This window comes from Dryobates pubescens, chromosome 8, assembly GCF_014839835.1.
Source record: "Dryobates pubescens isolate bDryPub1 chromosome 8, bDryPub1.pri, whole genome shotgun sequence".
Lineage (NCBI taxonomy): Eukaryota > Metazoa > Chordata > Aves > Piciformes > Picidae > Dryobates > Dryobates pubescens.
In genome coordinates, this window is record NC_071619.1 from 18,590,907 (window position 1) to 18,613,023 (window position 22,117).

The 22,117-nt window shown below is 53.3% G+C and overlaps 1 protein-coding gene across 2 annotated transcripts in view; it reads left to right on the forward strand.

The window, feature by feature from the left end:
• Window positions 1-22,117, forward strand: part of PSD (pleckstrin and Sec7 domain containing) — a 49,672-nt gene that overhangs the window by 4,817 nt on the left and 22,738 nt on the right. The window contains exons 1-5 of one of the 2 annotated variants that reach the window (XM_054163288.1): window positions 5,216-5,289; window positions 8,192-9,101; window positions 9,180-9,282; window positions 9,761-10,229; window positions 15,477-15,920. The exons of the other annotated variant lie outside the window; for it this stretch is intronic. Coding sequence (XP_054019263.1) covers window positions 8,319-9,101; window positions 9,180-9,282; window positions 9,761-10,229; window positions 15,477-15,920 — 1,799 coding nt within the window. The 5' untranslated portion in view covers window positions 5,216-5,289; window positions 8,192-8,318. Of the gene's footprint in view, window positions 1-5,215; window positions 5,290-8,191; window positions 9,102-9,179; window positions 9,283-9,760; window positions 10,230-15,476; window positions 15,921-22,117 lie in introns of those variants that run through there. 2 annotated transcript variants of the gene reach the window in all.

The following is a 22,117-nucleotide window of genomic DNA, read 5'->3' on the forward strand; positions in this document are numbered from 1 at the left end:
AGCAGGTTTTCTACAGGGTTCCCTGAGGCTGCTGCTGTGGGAAGGTACAACATAATTTTAGGAGATTGGTATGGTGCCAAGCCAACACTAACCTGCTGTCATAAGATCTGTCATCTCATAAGATGGCTTGGCACCTTGCTGGCTAAACACCATTAGCCTTGCAAAGATTTAAGGAGCATTTGCTTTACAGTTTTCATTATTCTCAAGTAGGGCAACAGACAAGGTCTTTCCAAGAATACCAGTAGTTCTGTAGTGTTCACTCCTTAAGATGCAAAATCCTTAACATGAGTGCATGTAGCACCCCAGGAGTATCTCAACACTGTTTTTCCTTGGACTCTCATCAGGTTCTTTCAAAGGATCTGGCTCCACATTCTCTCTGGCTGCAAGATAAGTCTTACACCTTTTATCACTCTCAGGGCTGGAGTGGACCACATCTGGACTTCTTGGTTGCATGGGAGAAGGTGTTGAGCCTGCAGGGAAAACCCTGCTTTCAATGAGTGCTGAGACTGGACAGTGCCACCAGAAGCTATTTTTAAGATGGTGGAACAGGAACCCATGATGGCTTCTGTTCAGTTCTTCCATGTACATACCACCTTCCTCTTTCTCTTATTGAGAAGGGAATCTAACTATGCAGTCAGAGTTTAAAACTAAACAAAACAACCAACCAAAAAAAAGAGAGAGAGAGAAACAGAAGTACAGCAAGGCCAAGCTGTACAGCTGTACAGCTCAGGGTTGGAAGAGGAACGTGCATGAGGAGTGCCCACCTACAGACTAATGCAGGGCTGTTCATGAATCTACTACTTACAAGCTTTCAGTATATCCTTTGCCCGTGTCTCCACACATCTTCATGGTGGCAGGGTTTGCTCAGTTTTGATATGCTTGAAATTACTCTTTAAACTGACATTATAGTGTTTTCACACCTTTTATACAATTCTGTATGTAATCATGTTCCCCAATCCTGGGCCAGGTTGTGCGCCTGGAGCTTGTCATCTCTTTCCTGCATAAGATACTCCCTGTATTCACTGGGTTTAGTCCTTCTTACACCTTTCACCTTTCCCCATGTGAATCCTGAGGCTGAAGGTGGGGGAAGACATCTCAAATTACTGCTGCAGAGATTAACTGGAGAGTAGTTTCACAGAAACCATGTCCTGGGAGGCTAAATCAGAGAATTGGTGATTTGGTTGTTTCAGACTGAATTTATCTCTTTGGTGTGCACTCACTACAGTGAGGTGGGTCTGATGAGTGACCTGCTGGCCCCTAAGAAACTCTGTCCTCAGTGGCAAGTGCATTCCACCATCCAGAAATCTTCTGCTTTCCTTCAAGACCATCTTTTCCTTGAGCATCTTTTTACCAAGAGATACTCCCACACAATTGTTCCCCTAACTGCTGTGTAGGGAGATTATTTATGGCTCAAGCTGTGCTGAGGCCACACCTCCTACATCCCCAGGACAGGTTTTACCACACTGGCATTTCTGCTTTCATCTTAACTGAGCAATGCAGCTACAGGGGGAAGCCCACTCACTGCGCGGGTGCTGCCTGAGGCTGGGACAGAGTCTGAGGGGGTTTTTTTAATAATGAGTGTTCCCAGGGCATAGCAGAAATATTTTGTTACAGCTCACTCTGAGTCCCAGCAAGCGCTTTTTCTGTTTCCTCTCTATGCCTCTGCTCTTTCAAGTTCTGTCCCTCCTGTGGGTGGGGGCAGCCCCAGATAGGAAGCTGGGACACTGAGAAGGGCAGGCAGGCAGACAGCAGCTATCCCTCACACAGCCTGTAGTCTGCACCGATTCTTCTTTCTGGTAAGACATTTTACAGTCTGTGTCCTCTTCCAGAGTGTCTTTCACCCTGAAAAATCCTGCCATGGTCCCATCTGCCTGCCCCATGCAAGAGAGCTGCAAGAGGCACAGGATGGTGCAGGTGTGCTCTCCCCTGATCCAGGTCTGGGCAGAAGCCTGAGGTTTTGTTGGGATTTTTTTTGGTTTGTTTTGGGTTGGTTGGCTTTTGGGGGGGGTTGTTTTGCTTTGTTTTGTTTTTTTTCGGGGGGGGAGGGGCAGGCAGAATCTCCACCATTGCCTTTTTGCCCCCAGTAAGCTGTAAAGTAGTATTTGTATAACAAACTGTCAAGGAATGCTGTTTTCACCATTTATCCTTAACTGCCAACCTGGTGGAATAAGAGAAGTGGATCAGCCCATTGAAGACTTGGCTCATACTGCAGTGGCTTTTTTAATATATAGCTAGGATGTGGTTGAGTGTTGGCACTGAAGGCAGAAGGCATTAATCAGAGCCATGTTGTTACATCTATGCCCTGAGGGAACACATGCAACCTAGCTGGTTGCCCCCTGCCCTCAATGCACAGAAAAGGAATGTTCACCTTCCCTTGCCCTCACTGAGACCCATCTCCTATGGGGATGGAGTTGGTCTTTCAGGTGCTTCCAGTGAGCTGGGTCAGAAGCACCCATCTGCTGAAGGAGTGGCTGTACCTACTTGCAGAGCTACACTGCAAGCATGCCTGAGTCCAAAGCACAGCCCCACTGACTTTAACAGCAATGAGGCAGAATATGGCCCTTGTGCCCTTTGTAGTGCCTTACACACAAGCTGTGCCAAAGGAAACAACTCTGACAGCTCCTCTGTGTTCAGGGGAGCAGCCTGGACATGCACCAGTGTTTACTCCAAGTGGAGCTGCAGCTGCAGAAGTGCCTTTCTAGAGACTGAACTGTGTGCCTCAGGAAAGGCCGAGCATCAGCCTCTCCTGGAGCCAGCTAGGGAAGGGAGCTCATGTCTACCTACTCCTAACCCAAATATCATTTTGATCGTGTTCTCTTCCAATCTAGAAGTTGATCATTTTGCTGCCCTGATGACACCCACACTCTTCTGGTCTCAGGAGGGAGCAGGATGTGAAGAAGAGCAAGGGCAATGACAATAGTTAGAAAACTGGAAGCTGCCTATGACTGAGATTAAGAAACTGTCAGAGCCCAGGAAGTTGAAAGGGATGACATGGAGTTGGGTGGACTCTCACACAGGAATAATGTGGTATCTGCAGGAAAAGACTGGAAGTGCTGCAGTGCCAAAGTGACAGTAAAGAGGGTTCCCAGTGCACTGGACTCATTGTTCTCTAGCTAAGCCAAATGCATTAGGGCTGTGGATTAGAGCATGTGGATTAGAGCATTAGTCCTTGTCCCCTTCTGTCATCTGACAGAGGGGTTTCCTACTCCCTCCTGCCCTACATCAGTTGGAGAGGGGCCAGGGGAGCCAGGGCTAAATCCTGATCCATTGGGGCTTATGTCAGTGCTGCCTGGACCCACTTATGTGGCACACATCCTTTAGGGCTGTGGGAAGGTGAGGGGGATATGGAGCAGAGTGTGGTAAAGTGAGCAACAGTTACTGTCAGGGAAACACACATAGTTTGGAAGGAAACATTTTCTGTAAATGGTCTGGATCTTCAGCCTGGGTGACAGGAAAGAACACCTCCCTTACCCTCTACAGCTCTCAGAATGGCTGCCTGGAGGTGCTGGGAAGGCACAAGTATGGCTTGTCCTGGTAGACACATGGGGAAAACTCTGAGCTCTTCCACTTGGTTAAATTTCTCATTCCAGCAGCTCCAGCTTAGAGAAAAGCTTTCCTCCTCCCCACCCTCCTGGCATCAAGAAGCTGCTGAAGGAATCAGGTCGTTGATCCCACAGCAGCAAGGCCCCTAATTAGCCCAGCTTCTCAAAGTCTGACGGGAAAGCTGGCTGTGTGTGAGGCAGCTCAGGGACCCACAGTCTCTGGTGTGGGGGAGCAGGGCCCAGCACAGGCAGCAGCCTGGAGAAGGAGGGAGAAAATTACAGTGCCTCAATGCATTAAATATGAAGAGAGGCTGCTCAGCCTGCTCTTTTCTTCCCATGTTCCCATGCCTGTGAGGGGAGAAGGAGACACGCTTTCTGAGTGACAGTGAGGGCAGGCAGGCACTGAGCTGGGCTCACTGTAGGCAGGGAAAGCACAAGGAGGGGCAGCTCTGCCCAAATTCCTCTTGCAGGCACGGCATGCACGTGAGACCCCAGCTCCCCTGGGCCTCTCTTCTCACACACTTTCAACAACGATTGCTGGGCTGGGTAATAAAGTGCTGTTTTAATAGCGAATCGATCTGGCAGCCTGGGCAGGCGGGGAGTGCTGGTTGCCAGCCCGAGCAGCTGCCACGTGCAGACCTAGCATGGTTGCAGCATAGTGGCCAGGGCATTGCTAGTGCTAGTGCATGAGGCCTTGGGTGCCCAGCTGCTCCATTCGAATGAGCACCTGCCTCTGGTGCAGCAGAGCCCCCCACATCTGCACAGGACACAAAGGATGGGTTTTGTTCTCCTCATAGCATGAAGTGGTTTCCTAAGACTGCAGTGGCATTTGTCCTCTGTCGGGTGGCTAGTGACACAGTGAAGTCATGTCCCTGGTGGCCTGGACACCTTGGCATCTGTGGTTATGGTGTGCTTAGGGTGAAGGCCTGCTGAGAGGTAAGTCCCCAACATGGGGCCTGTGCCCTAAAGCAAGACCCTGCAGCCCACTGGGGGTGGCCAGCGGCCCAGGCAACACAGCAGCTTTTGTCTTCTCATCTTTGTGGTCTCCTAGCAGTGGTGGGGCATGGGAGCAGCCTATACCCTGCCTCACAGGGCATGACACACAGGGCTGTGCACGCTTGCCCTCTTGGTCATGCGTGGTGCCTGAGCAGACGTGTCACGCATGGCAGTGTGCATGGTGACGAATGGAGATGTACACACCGGGACATGGGGATTTGTGTGATGTTACACTGGGACATTCACACCAGCACACGGGGTCACGCTGCCAGTGCATGAGGCCAAGTTCACAGAGGCACACGGGGAGACCAGTACCTGCACGGTGCTACCCTGTGCTACAGGCATGTGCACAGTGCTACACTAGGACGTGCACGTCGGAACACCAGGACCCGAACGGTGCTACCACGGGATACGCCCGTCCGCACACGGCAACACGCATCCCCAGGCCGGTGTGGGCCCGGGCGCTCGTCACTCCGCGTGCACCGGTGCCACCGAGTGGGGCCGGCGCCCGGCGGGGGCTTTCCATTGGCTGCGGGGCCTGTCAGCGGAGCGGAGTGACAGCTCTGGGCCGGGATTAGCGCGGTGAGGAGCGCCAGGCTGGGGCCGGTCGCACTGTAGCGTACTGTACCGCACCGCGCCACGCCACGCTGCGCCGTGCCGTGCCCGACGGGACGGACCGCGCCGAGCCGAGCCGTGCCGTGCCGCGGCAGCGCGGAGCAGCGGCGCGGAGGATGCGGCGGTGGCACTGCCAGTAAGGCGCAGGGAGCGGAGCGGGGCGCGGCGGGGGCCGGAGCGGCGGGGGAGCGGGGAAAGTTGGCAGCAGTTGCTGCGGGGGACGGGGCGGCTCTGCGCCCTCCCGGCAGCGGTGACCAGCGGGCGGCGGCGCCGTGTTGTAGTGGCACCAGTGGATGCCTATGCCTGGTGTCCGGGGTAAGGGGCACGGGCCCCCCGCCCGGACAGGGGGAGCTCGGCTGGGAAGAGGGGGAGGGGTCCGTAGTGGGGGCGGGCGGTTCTGCCTGCCCTCCTGGCCAGGGGGGCTCCCTGCTCATCCGGATGGATGTCACATCCACTTAGGTCTGATCCCTCCAAGACGGGAGGTGCCTGGCGAGGGAGGCCAGGCTGGATGTGGCGGGGCGGGGGGGAAGGAAAGGGCAAGCTCATCACCGGCTTGATGAGGGTGGCACGTCCCCTGCCTACCTTGATACCCCCTCGGGAAGAGATCCTCTGTTTTGTCCCACAGTCCCAGGGCTACCGGGCACCCCTCCTTGGTCACCAGGGCACACCCTGAAACTGTTTTGTATCCCTCCAGACTGCAGAGGCACCTGCTGGGGGCCATTCTTCCCCGGCACCCACAGTCTGGTTTCCCCCCTTCCCTTCCACCAATGCCTACAGCAGTACCATGTCTGGCACACAAATATAGTCCCTTGTGTAAATTCAGCCGCCAGCCTTTCACCTCTTGCTTCCCTCCCATCCTGGTCCCATTCTTTGCCCATTTACCTTGCATGCTCCTCCAGCTCCTGCGTGTTGTCCCCACACAATTCTGGCGTGGGTGTCCTCTTCCCCCGCAGTGTAAGCAGTGCATGCTGTCTGCTGCCTTCACCCTACATCACCCCACTCAGCCAGGCAAGCACCTGCTCAGGGAGTAGCCAGTGCCTGTTGCACAGGGTACAGCTCAAAACAAGGAAACAGGAAAAATCCCTGGACATCCCTTTGGACACTGAGAAGGGCCAGCCAGGAGAAGTGAGTTTCTTGTATGCACATTTTCTTGAGCAAATGAAATCCCCTGTTGATGTGCAGCTCCTGGCTATCAAACTGCAGCTTTTTGAACATGTGCCTTGGGCTGCCCAGGCAGCCTATCTCTATGCTTTGCTTTGCAGGATTTCTCCTGCCTTCAGGCAGTGAGACCAGCAAGACTCCCTCCAGCCCACCAGTGCCTTACAGCCCAAACCATTCATCACAGTGATTTAAAAAGCAGCAGTTTGATTCATGACTTAAATCAGCAAGCAGGAAGCCTTAGCTCCATCATTGATTTTTTTATCTGTGTTGCATTTGTGCTTTTTACCTTTCATTATTAAAGAAAAGCTCACTCTGCTGGATGGTGTAACCATCTGGCTTCAGTGGCTTGCAAGCAGGCATGGCCTTTACTCTGAATTTGATAATTCTCCTTTGATAACCAGGAGGACACACTGTGCTTATCCCATTTATTTTAGCAATAACTCACATGTATTGAGATAGTCTGGGGTTTGTAGATTTGTTATGTTACAGCAAATGCCAACTATTCCTAGTGATATTTTTTCCCTTGGAATGTGTGTTAGTCTGTGCTGAGATAACAAGTGGAATTTAATTTCAAATATATAAACCCCACATCTTTATTATTTATCAGTTAACTTCAGCAACCTTGAATGTGAAAACAACTGCAACAAGAGAAAAAGACTGTAAAGGCAGTAACTGACATATTAGGAGAGTATATTTTTGTGGTGAGTGAATTACAGATTGCTGCTGCTCAGCAGGAGACAGATTTTTTTAGAAGTGTGATAGTGCAGATAGATGGGTGCCTGCCTCACAGGCATAATTTGGGCTATTTTATTAAGAGTTATGTCTCTGCATCTCTGGAGCCTAAACACCATTGAAAATTCAGCCCCATATCCTTCAGAAATTTAATCCTGTCTGGTTTGTACTGGAAAACAGGGAAAAGAAATCATGCTTTCCTCTTTTTTGCAACTGGTGTTTGGTTTCTCACCTTCAAATTATGAGATCTAAGTGAAGGACTTAGTATTTTGACACCCATCAGAAGGCAAAAGCAGCCAAGACAGAATCTCCTCTGTACACTAGGAATTCAGAGAAACTTGAGGAAGGAGGAGTACAAGTTTTAACTCCACTAGGAGAAAGAAAAATATCAGCAGTGCTGATGGGGACTCTAGGCCCTTCCTTTCCCTGCAGACACCTGCTTGCCTGCTGCTGTGGGGTGGCTGCTCTCACTTGAATAAACATTTCTGGGCAGAGGCAGGCAGACAGGTGAGCTGTGTGCAGGGCGGGCATGTTCCATTTCCCCAGGGCAGCATTGCTTTTTTGGATCTGCAGGTGTTGACAGCTCTGTCTGTGCCACCAGTAGTGATTGCAGCATGTGCTGATGTGACACACATTCAACCCAGACTGACTTCCAAAGAGAGAGGCTCCTTGCCCATGCTGTTTTTGTTGAACTCTTAAGTGTAATTGGAAGATGTCTCAGCAATCCAGAGTATCTTTTTTCCCCTTCTCTTAAAGAAATGATTTTAGTAGGCTGTGAGTAGTGAATATATTCAACCTAAAGCAGGATGAATGAAACCCATTTTAAAGTGCATAGTGCACTCTCTTGTTGTCTCTGGGCTGCTGATCTGTGGGGGTAGTGCCTGAGTATCCTGGCACCCTGGGAAGAAAGCAAATGATCTGGGAGCCTGGAAACTGAGCGAAGGGCTGCTAGTGTCCCTGTGGTGGGGTGAGGTGGTGCCCCAAATGAACCTTGCCTGCTTTTTGCATCAGGAGATTAAAGGGGGATGTCTTACCTGGAGCATCTCTTTCTCCTGATGCTCTTCATCAGGCTCTTATTGCCTGTCCTTCCCATGGCCCCAGACTCCTTGTGTTCTCCTAACCAGCTTTCCTTGCCCTTATTTCAGGGCTGCCTGAGGATGCGTTGCCCCTCGACCTGGCCATCATCTCACGGGTGCCAGGAACCCGCCTCACTGTCCCTGTGCCACCTTGCTGGGTTCCAGACCTGACGCCTTCGTGGCCATCTCTGGCGGGATGGCCCAGGCGGGGGGACCCGTCCGCTTCTACCCCGAGGAGGGCTGCGCTGCCTCACCCCCGCCGTTTGCCCGTGGGGTTGATCGGAGGCCCTGGCTGGCCGGAGAGAGCCCCGAGGCTGGGAGGCGCAGCCCTCCGCGTTGCCTCACCCCCAACCTCAACGCCGGCCGCCTCCACCTCCTGCGCAAGGGCCTGGCCCTCAACGCCCGCCGCTCTCCCCTTGGCCTCTGCAACAGCACCGGCTCCTTGGCGCGCAAGCCGGTGGAAACAGCTCCCTTCGGCAACGGCAGCTGCCCGGGCGCGGGTCGTCTGACGGCTCCCTGCACCCCGCGACGGGACCGGCCCGGGCCTGCCCTCACCTCCCTGGGCAGCCGCAGCCCACCGATGGCGGCAGCCCCGGAGGGACACAGCTCTGTCGTCACCTTCCGCTTCATTGAGAAGGCCAGCGTGCGGACCCTGGGCGGCCTGCCGCCCACCCAGCCCCACCGGGACAACGGGCCCCGCAGCCTCAGCCGCAGCCTGGAGCTTAGCAGGGACATGCGGTCCCCCAGGCCCCAGCCCTTGCCCCTGCACCAGGAACAGCTTCTAAGCACGCTTAAGTTAGAGGCCTCAGCCTCTGATCCGCTCCTAACTGGGAGAAGGACCTCAGGGGTGATGCCTCCCTGTGGGAAGGAGCCCTGCGCCTTCAATGCCGATTGCCTCTGCCACCCCCTCAGCAATGGGCTGCCGGAGGACTTCTCCACCTTCACCAGGAGTGCCCTGAAGCCAGAGCCCCGACCCCAGGTAGGTGCTGAGGTGTCCTGACTGGGCAAGGGCTCTGCACTGGGGTCCTTTGCCTACTCACTGCTCTTCTCTCTGCAGGGCAGCACCTGGCTGTACCCTCGTCAGAGCTCGGCCCATGCACAGCGCATTGCCAGAGCCAAGTGGGAATTCTTCTATGGCTCCTCGGACACCCTGAAGACAGGTAAGAAGTTGTCAGGGGGATGCTTTTGGCTGGACCACCATCTCCTTTGCAAGTGTAATCCCTGCCCTGGGGCTGCTCATCTCTTGGGACAGCTGAGATATCCCCCAAATCAGCCAATCTGTGTCCTCCTGGGGCCAGATTCTGCATGCACCAGCCTCCCCCTGGAGTCCTCTGTGGTCATGCAAAGCATTGTGCAAAGGGGATGATGCAGAGCTCTGACCCATCGCAGCCCCTGGTTGCCCTTGCAGAAGGGTGCCAGGGTTCAGATGGGTGCTCAGAGCTGGCTGCGGGTGCACTAGCACTGACAGCACCCTGTCTGTACCTCTCCCACATTTTCCTTCTGGCTCCCTCTCTCTGTTCCCTGGTGCCCGTCACATGTGACCTCGCACTTGGTGTGCGTGTGATGCTGCAGGAGCAGCTCCCCAGTGCTGCCCAGTGCAACTCCCCACAACTCTGAGTGCTCGGGGCTCCCTTGCAGGCTCCTCTGCCCCTGACTCTGCTCTCCTGGCTGAGGCTCCCCAGAAGCCTGTCTGCCCGCCACCCACCAAACTGCCAGGGTCAGTGCCTGAGCACAGCTTGAGCCACGTGGAGGTGGAGATAGAGATGTCTCCTCCAGGCAGCCAGAAGCCTGGCTCCTGCGAGACTGGGATTATAAGGAGGACAGTGAAGTACTCCGAGACAGACCTGGACACCGTGCCACTGAGGTGCTATCGTGAAACCAACATTGATGATATCCTGGCTGAGAAGGAGGAGGTGGATTCAGCAATTGAGAGCCAGAAGGACAGTGAGAGCAACCCGAGCTTCGGGGGCACCCCGGGCAGGAGGAACAGCACACCAGAGGAGCCCCCCACCCTGGGCACCAGCTTCCCAAAAGGTGGGCTGCAGGAAGGGGACGCAGATGAAGACGATGAGGTGTTTGAGGCAACGAGGAAGGAGAACAGGGAAAGGTGAGGCTCTGTGCATGAGGCAAAAAGCTCCTCTTGCCCTTCTTATTGTCCACTGCTGGCAAAATGGGCTCTGCTGAAAGAGTGTCTGAATCAAAATTCCCAGTATCTCCATGCAAGCTGGGGGGGGAGGGGGTCAGACAGGGTTCTAGATCACCCTGCTGGGTTTGGGACTGGAGCTGGGACTGGAGCTGGGGCTGGGACCGAGACTAGGAGGGGGCCCTCATTGCCCTGTGGAAAATGTAGGCCAGAACAAGTAATCCAGCCCTGGGCACCACACCATGGGCCTTGTTCCTCTGGGATGAGCCTGCAGCTCAGGTCACCAGCTAAGATGAGGCATCCCAGTGCACATCCCATAAAGTTAATTATGCTTTCCCTCAGTGCTGCTGGTCATTGGGGTGATGGTGTCAGGGCACCTGAGCCCAGGCTGTGTCCTGGAATGGCTGGCTGCTGGCAGGTACTGCTGGGCTGCTATCCCCTCCACAGATGACTCTGTTTCCCTTTTCTTGGCCTCAATAGGTATTTGCCATGTTTGGAATGAGTGAGGGATGTGTTGGGTTGTACAAAGCCTTTTATTGTTTTTCTGTCATTTTTCACTTGTGTGGAAAATCACCCTGTACTGGGAGCATGTGACACTAAGGCTGTCATTCAGTTGCCCGCCTGTGAGCTGCTAATGCCATCCAAGCTGTCTTCTGCCCTGTGCCAGGCGCTGGCAGTTAGGATATATGGGAGATGGTATTTTTGCCTGGTGGCACAGGGCTCTGCCCATGGAATGTCCTCTGGAGTGGTGGTTTGACAGGCATCCTCTGCCTGCTGCAGGAGGCACCAGGAGGGGAAGGATTTGCAAGAGCACCGTGTGGGACAACTGCTTGGACACAAAAGGTTCTGTCAGGGAACAGGAGATGCCTGCGCAGGCAAGGACAGCCAAGGGCATCTCCTGAAGGTGTACCAGCAGAGAGTCTTGGGTGAGATGAGCAGGCTCAGCATCATCAAGTGCTCCCTGAGAGTGAGGAGAAGTGTTGCCTGGGAAGTGCAAAGCCCGGGCAATGCCTGGGATGCCACATGGTGGCACGTACTCACCTAGCTGTACAAAAGGCAGGTAGGGGAACATTTAGGTGAAATAAAAGGAAAAGGGAGGGTTTTATGTCAGTGGTGGGAAAAGACAATGAAAACATAGTGGTGGTCCTGTGCTGGGAAGAAGCATGAAGGTGCTGGGCTGATGGGAGGACAGGTGTCCCAAGGGGAGATGGGCTCCTGCCAGTTTGTCCAGTCCTTGCATCTCTAGTGGAGAGGGTAGATACATCACTTCCTGTTCTCAAAAACTTTGGATTCTAGGGAAGAGCCAAAATTAAGCTATTTTAAATATTTTTTTCCAGATGAATAGTAATAGAAGTTTTATTATCACTGCAACAAGTTCAAGTTACTGTAACAATTATCTTGCATAGTGGTACTGTATTTCCAAATATGTTCTATGCCACTAAGAGTCCTTATGAGCTATAAGCCTAGACCTGCTTTTTGTCCTCTGAGATACCTTATTGTATCCCCCAGGCTGCACTGAAATCTTGGATGTGTCTTTAAATGCATTGTTGCTCCTAAAGATGGTGCACCTGGTATAATTACTGATAGGGGCTTCATGTTTTATTTTATATGGCTTCCATGGCCATTATGACCAGTATTTTCTTTGCTTTGCAGCCCCCTGAATATTCCCCAGGTAGGTGCAGACACTGTGGATAGAATCTTGAAAACCACAAGCTTGTTTAGTCCTTTCATCACAGCCTTAAGTTTTTGCTTATGCACTGTTTCTCAGCTCTGCAGCTGCAGTCATCCTCCCTGTTTACCAGTCACAAGTATTGATGTTTTCTACTTCAAGATTTCTGCTTTGCCTGTTCACAGGAGGGGTAATTAAGAACCCTTCTGGGCTCCCCAGAGCTGGCTCTGCTCTGCTGCTGTTGTACCCCCAGCCTATCTTGGTAGCTGGGAAGGATCAGCCCTACAAAATTACTGAAGCATCTTTGAATGCTAATTTACAACATTTAGACTTGTAAAACCCTTTGAAAACCTAGCCTCAAGGGTTTAGCACCCTCCTCAAGGGAGATTTTGGCTTGGTGCTGTCTTCTTGTCCTTCATATTCCGTCCAAAGGGCATGTTCTTTGGTGATTTACCCTTCCAAAATAAGAAAGCATGCTAAGAGCTAAAAAAATCCAACACCAAATCAAACCAGACTTGGAAAGTGATGGAAGAAAGAATGTCTTCTTCCAGCACATTCACACCCTAAATATATTTAAAGTCAGATCTACCAACTCAAGTCTAAACCTTTACTGTCTTTATCCCAAATAGTCCCAGAGAGCTGAGACCTGGCAACGAGAATGGGCTCAATTCCCTTTCTCCACAAGCACTGGGAGACATGCTGGCTAAGCTGGAGGCAGGGCCTGGCTTGGTCTGCAGCATGGGTACTTGGACTGGTAAGAGAGAAGAGGCTTTACTGTGGGGTGCCTTGCTCCCCTGAGGGCATAGAGAGCTGGCAGGAGACAACAGTGCCTTTTTGCCTGTCAAGCAAAGCATTCTTGCTCAGGAAAGCCCTTGGACCTTCTACCTGGGGAACCTTTCCAGAGCCTTTATGTGAGAAAACAGCTGCAGGACAAACCATTTTGGGATTAAAAAAATGGTTACACCCCAATTTCACCAAATGCTTCAGCATGTGCTTAACCTGCCTCAGTAGCCAGAAGCTGCTGATGTGTGTTGAGGCTGAGTCTCTGTCCCAGAGCCCAACGTGGCCACAAAGCTGCGGCTCAGTGGGATTCTCCCGCACCCCACAGGCTTGGTCTGGAGGTAACACCGACAGGCAACTGCCGGTGAGCTGGGCGAGGCACCTGCAGCTCGTGGGGGAGGACTATAAAAGCTCTGTTCAGAGAGGAATACAGTGAAGGGCTGCTGTGTGCTGCTGTAGGGCCTCACCTTCTTTAAGCTGAGCTGGGATCTCCACACAGCAGCTGCTGTGGGACATGGCTGGGGCAGTCAGGATCTGGAGGAGCACAAGAGCATTTCAAAGAGAAAACTATTCAGGGCTTGAGGAGAGAGGCTTTCCCCTCTTTTGCCCGCCCTGTGGACAGCAGCATGTCTTTGCAGCACCAGACCGGGAGAACCGGGGGACCCCCTTCCCCTCCCTCAGCCATCATAAGCAGCTGCAGAAGCCCGGCTGCTCAGCTCCCGTAGTCTGTGCTGAATGCCTCTTGCCTGACGTGCTGCTGGCTTTGGCAGTAATGCAATGCAGGGTGTTCATCGGCTCCCGGGATACACTTGACCCTGCCAGGGAAGGCTCAGCGCCTCTCCCGCCCCGGCTCAATGCTGGAAATTTATTTGCTTTCCCGCTGCCCGTCGCCCTTGCGCGGATATTCGATTACAGCTGCGTCTCCTCCTCTTTGCTCCTCCCCACTGCGCTGCGTTTGACTTGGTGAAGGTGTGGTGACCCCTCCTGGGGGGCTGCAGCTGGGTGCAGGGAGGCTGGGCAGCGCAGCCGCGGCCAATGGAGCATCTAGGTCCGGGCAGGAGTGGTATGTGCAGGCGGCACTGCGTCTGTGCTGCTGTGACTAGATCCTTCTGGAGCTGAATGGCTTTGTGCAGTATTTCACAGTGGAGAGATTGCCTCTTGAACTCAGAGGGTGTGGACAAAACCAGATGTGTTTTTCCTGTGTCTTGGTGACAATATACTTAATCACAAAATTGTGCCCAGCTCCTTCTCGTGGGAGCAAGGTCCCTTCTGTGTGCTGGTGTTGTCCTGGGCACAGCCTCTTACCCTCTTTATGGATTTTGAGGTACAAAATGAAGTCCATGACAGCTTGGTTTAATTGTGTGCAGCAGCTGGATAATAAGGACAGTGAATGCACGTTTGCATCAGTAAAGCTCATCTGCAGTCGTTAAAGAGGTCTTTCCTGCCTTGTCCTCATCAGAAAGCCACCCCAGAGGTGGCTGCTCCTGGGGCTTCTATGGCAATGGTAAGAGCATGGAGTGGTGCTGCAGTGCCAGGGGAACACTGGTGTATGGGTGAGAGCAGCCTCCACCCTGCCTTTCTTACCTGCATTTGGCTTCACTGTGCTCCCCTTGAAGCCAGCCAGCACTCTGGGGGAGTCAAGCTGACAGCTCTTGGCCTGATGAAGTAATCAGAGTGAGATTTTTGAGCAGTATGTGGAGGCTAATGAATGAAAATTATTTGGTACTTGTAACAGCAACACATCTTCTGAGCCCTCTGTGCGAAGCTGTTTGTTCATAACAAATGTTATGACAAGCTGGAGCAGTTCCTCTCTAATCACAGGAGAGAGTGGCATAACAAGTGCTTTTCTGCTGCTCTAATAAAATGATAGTGGCTTATGAGTAAAGTAGGCTTTTAGGGCTGTGTTTATGCTTGTACAGCTGAAGCTTTGATGCTCCCTGGCTAGGAAGTGTCCTTGTTGTCACATGTTCAGATGGATGGGCAGGCTGCACTTCATCTCATTTACAGGGCAAAACATTCAGGACCAGGGTTTAGAAAGTCATGTGTTGGCCTGGACCCAGACTTATTTATGGGACAGGCTGGGCCTTCCGGCTGGGCTGATCCCTGACAAGATGATGAGCCACTGCCAGGCCTGGGCCAGCTCAGGTCCTTGATCCCAGGTCCTTCTGTACTGCCTGGGAATCCTGGATCTCAGCATCACCTTGTCCTAGGTCCCAGACTTCTCCTGGGGCTAGCCAGCAGGCCTTGTAGGTGGTTGCTGGTCATGCTCTGAGTGTGCTGGTCAGAGACCATGGTGCTGTGTTAATGGAGGAAGGTGTCATGCTGTCCTGAGCAGCTTCAGGAGGAGCTTTCTGGGTGCAGGGAGCTCTGAAGGCTCATGGAAAATTCAGTCACTTCCAGATTTGGTTGGAAATGGAGCTGAACCACATCCTACTTCTGGTGCTTGAGCCCTTTATTGGATATACGCTCAAGTCAAGTGACTGGGAGCAGTAGCCATCTCATAAGCTTCTTACGAAGATGAGCCACTAAAGGAGCAAAAATCTGTGTTGCATTAAAGGAGAAGCATATGTCTAGAAAGAGGCCAGCCCAGTCCCATTTCCCTTGATGTCTTGGGTAGGCAAGGCCTTTCCTTGGAGGTCTAAAGATGTTCAGAGATTTTTGCCCTTCCCACTTTCCTTCTGGAAGAGCACAAGAGCTTTTATCTCAGGGCTTTGATCCCTTGCTCCTCAGTGACCAGTTCTCCTCACTTTCTTTCCCTCTAGGATCATGGACCAAGACACACAGGGTATGCTCAAGTCTCCAGTGCCCTTTCTCCTTGGGCATAGCCTCTCCAAGGATGGTATGGATTCTTTCAGCAAGCATTTTGAGAGCATCATGGAGTCTCATCGAGCCAAAGGCACATCCTACACCAGCTTGGACTCCATTGACATTCTCTCCTCCCCTGCCCACACGCATGGGACCATTTTCACTTTTGACCTCCCAACCCTCACCCCAGAAGTACAGGGACAGATCCGGGATAGTGCCAAGCTGATTGAGGAGAACTTTGCTCCTCTGGCTCACTTGGAGCCAGACTCTGGGACCAGTTCAGCCACAGATGCCCCCTGGATGGAAAGAGAGGAGGAACGGGGCAAACGAAGGAAGGGTGCTTGGCACAGCCCATGCCACTCAGAGGAGAGCTTTGGTACTCCCTTGGCCTCCAACGTGAGGTGAGTGACCAAAGTTGCTTGCTGTCCAGCTGAGCTAAGACTCAGTGTAGAGTCTTACCCTGTGCATCATGTTTTGCATCCAAAGCCTATCCTATGTTGCTGGGAAAGAGGGGAAGGGTCAGGACTGGGTGTGCTGGATGTTCTGTGAAGAGGCAAATTAGGCAAATGATCATCATGGTGTTGTGGTAGGTGTGTCAGTAGAAGCACATCTCCTCTTTGATATTTGCCAGTTTTGCTGATGTTGGATGGCTGTGGGGTTTCCCCTAGCCTAGCACCAGGAGTCCCAGGACTTCATCCCATGGTGGTTCATGTTGCAGGGGTGTCCAGCACCTGCGACAGTTGTGAGGAGAGGCCAGTCAAAAGTTAAGTACCAGTAGAAATTCATAGAATCAATAAGGTTGGAAGAGACCTCAAAGATCATCAAGTCCAACCTGTTACCCAAGACCTCATGACTACTAAACCATGGCACCAAGTGCCGTGTCCAATCCCCTTTTGAACACCTCCAGGGATGGTGACTCCACCACCTCCCTGGGCAGCACATTCCAATGGCGAATGACTCTCTCTGTGAAGAACTTTCTCCTCACCTCAAGCCTAAACTTCCCCTGGTGCAGCTTGAGACTGTGTCCTCTTGTTCTGGTGCTGAGACCAACCCCCTCCTGGCTACAACCACCCTTCAGGTAGTTGTAGAGAGCAATGAGGTCACCCCTGAGCCTCCTCTTCTCCAGGCTAAACAACCCCAGCTCCCTCAGCCTCTCCTCACAGGGCTGTGCTCAAGGCCTCTCCCCAGCCTTGTTGCCCTTCTCTGGACACGTTCAAGTGTCTCAATGTCCTTCTTAAACTGAGGGGCCCAGAACTGGACACAGTACTCAAGGTATGGCCTAACCAGTGCTCAGTACAGGGGCACAATGACTTCCCTGCTCCTGCTGGCCACACTATTCTTGATGCAAGCCGGGATGCCATTGGCCTTCTTGGCCACCTGAGCACACTGCTGGCTCATGTTCAGTCAGCTGTCAATCAGTACCCCCAGGTCCCTTTCTGTTTGCCTGCTCTCCAGCCACTCTGACCCCAGCCTATAGCTCTGCATGGGGTTGTTGTGGTCAAAGTGCAGCACCCGGTGCTTGGACTTGTTGAATGCCATCATGTTGGACTCTGCCCATCTGCCCAGCCAGTCAAGGTCCCTCTGGAGAGCCCTTCCACCCTCTAACCGATCAACATCTGCTCCCAACTTGGTGCCATCTGCAAATTTACAGATGACTGACTCAATCCCCTCATCCAGATCATCAATAAAGATATTAAACAGGATGGGGCTCAGAACAGCCTTTCCCTCCTGGAGGCTAAGACTTCCGATACTGCAGCGTCACTCACCATCTAAGTATCAGCCTCCCAGTTCTTGAAGGCAAGAGTCCTAGGGTCTTGTACTTACTGTTCTGGCCTCCTGAACCTTCAGCCTTGTGTTTATTAGGATATTGAGGGCAGAGATGAGCACAGCCCACCAGAGGCTCCCTGTATGTTGCTCCCACCCTGCTTGAACCTAGGCTCAGGATGGCTGCCCCACACTTGGGGAGATCTCTGATGGAACAGGCTTTGATGAGTCTCTGTGTGAGGCTGTGTCCAGGCTGAGACATTACTACCATCCTGCACCATTGCTACCTTTCCAGCAAGGTCTTGGGCTGAGGCACTTGTGGTGTGGCAGGTTGGCAGGCTGCATCTTTTCTCTTTTCCATGGTACACTCATATGGAGTGTGGTTAGGTCTGGTCTGGATGCCAGGTCTGGTCCAGTGGTTCGGCTGCAGAGCTGGCAACTCTCAGAGAACTTGGTGTCTCAGTCATGCCAGTGTTGGCCTTCCTGTTTGCATTGCCTTCCTGAAAGGTCTCTTTGCCCAGTAACCTGAGCAATGGCACTTTCTAGGCTTTGATCTTTTCCACATCAAACTTTTTGGGGTTTGGTCTTTTCCAGGTCAAGCTTATGCCACTTCTGTTTGCAACCTGTGCTATTCCTTTAGGTTCAGCTTGGAGTGGCCAGGTGGGAACCTGAGTTCTCTCTTGTTTCTGGTGTCTGCAGTCAAGAGAGGAGTGTGGGATATCCCATCTGCTCTGTGGTCCCTGTATCACTCCAAGGGCATTTTGGGACAGGGAAATACCAGGTTAGGCCTTCCCTTTCTTTGGGACACCAAAGCCAGGGCCATGGTGGCACAGAGGCCAAGCAAGGTTTGTGCAGTAAACCTGGTGATGCCTGAGAGGCACAAGGAAGTGAATGGTGGCAGTATCCAGCCATGATAAGTGCTCTCTGCAGGAAGAACTGGCTTCCTAGTCCTCTGCAAAGATAAGGGACTGAAACAGCAGCCTGGAGAAACTGAATGGACGGTGTCTGACTTACCATCCACAGGGTGTCATCATACCACAGCAGCACTGCTGCAGGGACATGGGAATATGTCAAGAGATGCAGCTGGTGGCAAGATGGCAATGAGGTCACTTAGAGATTCTTTTCTGACTGGTTTACAGTCAGTGGAGCACAGAGCGTGACAGCAGTGCTAAGGGTGCTGTGGCACTGTGCTCCCCTCCTAGCTTGCTTTCAGAGCTGGGATGGGCTGTGGCACAGGCCATGGATGGTTGTTGTATACCCTTCTAAATTGCCCTGGATCTTTGCTGAGTCTATTTTTGCTGAGCCTCTTCCCTTCTCTTCCAGTTCTCACAAGCATGTGTACCACTGCTTTGATGGCAGGGGAGCACAGAGGAAACTCAGCTGCAGCCATCACAGCACTCCCTGGCCTGAGCACCCTGAGGCTTGGCCTTTCCATAGCCCCATAAGCACCAACCTTGTCCTCTATTACATATACACAAAATGTCCCAAGCAACTATCTTTCCCTATTTAGAAATTATTCCTTTGATTATTGTAGGTCCCTGCACAGCTCTTCTTTGGTTGATTCAGGCCCCATTACTTGCTCATCTCGGGCTATGAGTGCTGTTCAGACTTGCCATGCTGCCCCATAACTTGTGAGCACTTGCTCTGGCTCCAGACATGACCTGAAGTGGAGGCTGCAGGAAAGACAGTGAGAAATGAGGTATGAGGAGGCAGGGCCCTCCCACAGGCTCCTGGCAGGCAGCAGCCCAACTCTTTGCTCCCCATCATGGAATGAGCTTCCCCTTGCAGCCCCAGTGGGCGATAGCAGACAGGGAGGCAGGTGTGGTTGAGATCTGCTGCCTTTGTGCAGTGGAGTGGAAATTTGGGACTACGAGCAGGAACTCAACTGGAAAGCAGGGAAGGCATGGGGTACCAGGGGCTAAGACAGCCCATCATTTGCAGGGTCAGTCCTCAAGACATAGGGCTTTCTGGCAAGGGAGAGATACAAGAAGTTTCCTCTTTCCCCATCACTAGTGCTACCAGCTTTCTAGACACTGAATGGAGCCAGCCATGAAGCTGAAGTTTCCCATGTAGTTTGAGAAAGAGGCATCTGGGCTGATTGCTTAAAAATTCCTGTGAGATGGAACCAGCATCTCCTGTTCCATCTGAACATAAGAAAATACTTCTTTACTTTGAGGGTGACAGAGCACTGGAACTGGCTGCCCAGAGAGGTCATGGACTGTAACTTCTCTGGAAATACTCAAAACCTGCCTGGATGCATTCCTGGGCAGCCTGATCCAGGTGAACCTGCTTTAGCAGAGGGATTGGACTAGATGATCTCCAGAAGTCTGTTCCAACCCCTGCTATAATGGTAAGGCTGATCTCCTTGAGCAGGGAGTACTCTTGTGATGCTCCCACTAAGGTGTATTCAATGGAAATAGCTGGTGAAGAAAACTAAGGAACCTCTGCAGCCATAGTAATGCAACATCACAGGGCCAGAGTAGGGCATCCATGATTGTTGACAGGCACAAGCACAACTGCCACCAGCTCAGATGGACTTGGGTCCAAAGGCCGGAGGCCTCTTGGGTGAAGGCTGTGGTATCAGACTCAGGGTTGCCAGAAGTGACCTCAGGCTGCAGGGCTTTGATGTAAAGGGTGACTGGTGATGAACACCAGCAGGCCTAGGCCTGTGTATGCTGCTCTGTGGCTGTTCCCCTTGTGCTACCCAAAACCTTTGGTGTTAATTATTGGAGTGGACTTTCCATCTCTTGGTGGCAGGGATGGCCAAGCTGATAATGTCCCCTGCATTGCCAGGGAAGTGGATTGTGTCCCAGTGGCCTTGCTGGGCACAGTCTCCTGGCTCAGATTGAGACTCTGGTGTCCCTTAGCATGCGATGGTCTGAGGCCACTCTTCTGCCTTGACTGTGTATGTGGGGAGTGAGGCTAAATGCAGACCCATTAAGGCCTCTCCAGATGCTGGGATGCCTGTGAGTCCTCCGGTGGCCTTGGCTGAAAGGGAGGGAGTAAAGGCTGAAAAACAAAGGTTGCCGAGTGGACCCCTTCCCCACCCCTCCACAGCAGGACACCGCACAGCGGCACCCCCAGCACGGGGCAGAGGCTCTGTGAGTTATCGCAGAGTGTTGTCATCCTGTCTAGGTGGGAGGTGAAGGTGCACAGGTCCCCTGTGCTCAGTGAGCAAAGGCTGCAGCTCAAGCAGCCTGTCTGTGGGGCCCAGACAATGACACCCAGAGTGTGTGTGGGGGCAGAGCCCTCCAGGGCTGAAAGCGTCCCGCCGGGGCTGGCAGGGGCAGGTGTGGTGCTGTCGAGATGGTGGGGTGGGAGCGGGGCACACCTGGGGACCGCAGGAAGGTTGCCCTTGTGGCGGCAGCCAAACTTCTGCAGCCGCGGGCCCAAATCACGGGGGTTCGCCCGGTGTAAGCGGCCCCGGAGCGCCACCCAGCCTGCCACGCTGCCGTGCACAGCAGCCCTCGGGCAGCGCTACGGCGTGCGGGGATGTAAATAGGTAAACTGCAACCGCCTGAGCATGCGAGCCCCCTGAAATGCAGCCGCCCAGCTTCCCTTGCCCATCCCACTCCTCTTTGCCCATCCCTCTTCATTCCGGTCCCAGATGAGGGCCAGCCGAGGGAAGGGATGTGACTCGTCCCCCGCGGGAGCTCTGCCGGGACCCGAGTCGGGGCCATCGCCCGAGGTGGGACGGAAAGAAGGGCAGGCTGGAGAAGCCTGGGGGGACCCGATACTACAGCGAGGGGCAGCACGGCCGGAGCCTCGCTAGAGGGAGAGCTCAACCCTCAGCTATGGCTGCGTGGCCGTGCCGTGGAGCCCCTGGGATGGCAGCCTCCCGGCCGGGAGTGAAACCTCCTTCGCTGCCGGATTGTGGCTGCCTGCGCGTGCTGGAGCGCCGGGGCCCTGCCAGCCAGCTCCGCTGGGTTGCTTTATAAGGTCCCTTTTGTTACTGCAGCAGTCGGTGAGCCTGTGCCCCTCCCCTTCCAACGCAGGTCTGTCAGCTAGCCGGAGCTCCCACTTGGCACTGGGCAAACTGATGAGATGATGCCCTGAGAGGTGTTCCCAGTTGGGGGCCCTGTAGGGTGGATTCTGGGTGTGATGCAGGAGCTTGTGAGCAGTGCTTCGAAGAAGGGCAATGAGGAAGGGATGGAGATAGGGGAAGGGAGGGATGGGGTGGAGTGGAAGCACAGGAGTGGGACAAAGCTAGGGTGGAGAATGAAGAGGTCTCCCTGCAAGCACTGGCATAGCAATAAATAGGGCACAAGCCTTGGGGGGATTTTCTCCCAAGGATTTCCATGTCGAGTCATGAAGGGCAGCAAGAACTGGGACACAGGGCACACCAGCGCTCTGCAGCATGGAGGAGGCAGGGTCCCAGGGCTGGCAGGGCTGCGCACAGAGGCACAAGTGGCAGCACATCCTTGTGGAATGCAGCCCCTTGTTTTAGGTGTTAATTCTGGGCCCTGGGTCTGACACAGAATCCCCAGGTTGGGCTTTGCCCAAAGATTCAAGAGGCCCAGGTTTTCCTGTGCTGACACCCTGGCATCTGTGTTTCTGAAGAAAACAGCCCGCTACTCAGCAGGTGAGTAACCAGATTTTAAGGCTCCAGAAGTTGTTTGGTGGGATTGCAGAGTCAGCACCTCTCTCTGTAGGAGTGGTTGTGTCCCCTACAAGAGGAAAGAGGGGCTGGTGGGGTGGGATGATGGATGACAGACAAGTGTCTCCAAAGAGGGCTTCTGCTGCAGGTGAGGCTCTGGAAGGCTGTAGAGAAACAGGACTGAGGAGGGGCACAGCAGCCCAAAGTTTGGTCCTGTCTGGGTCTGGCAGCAGTAAT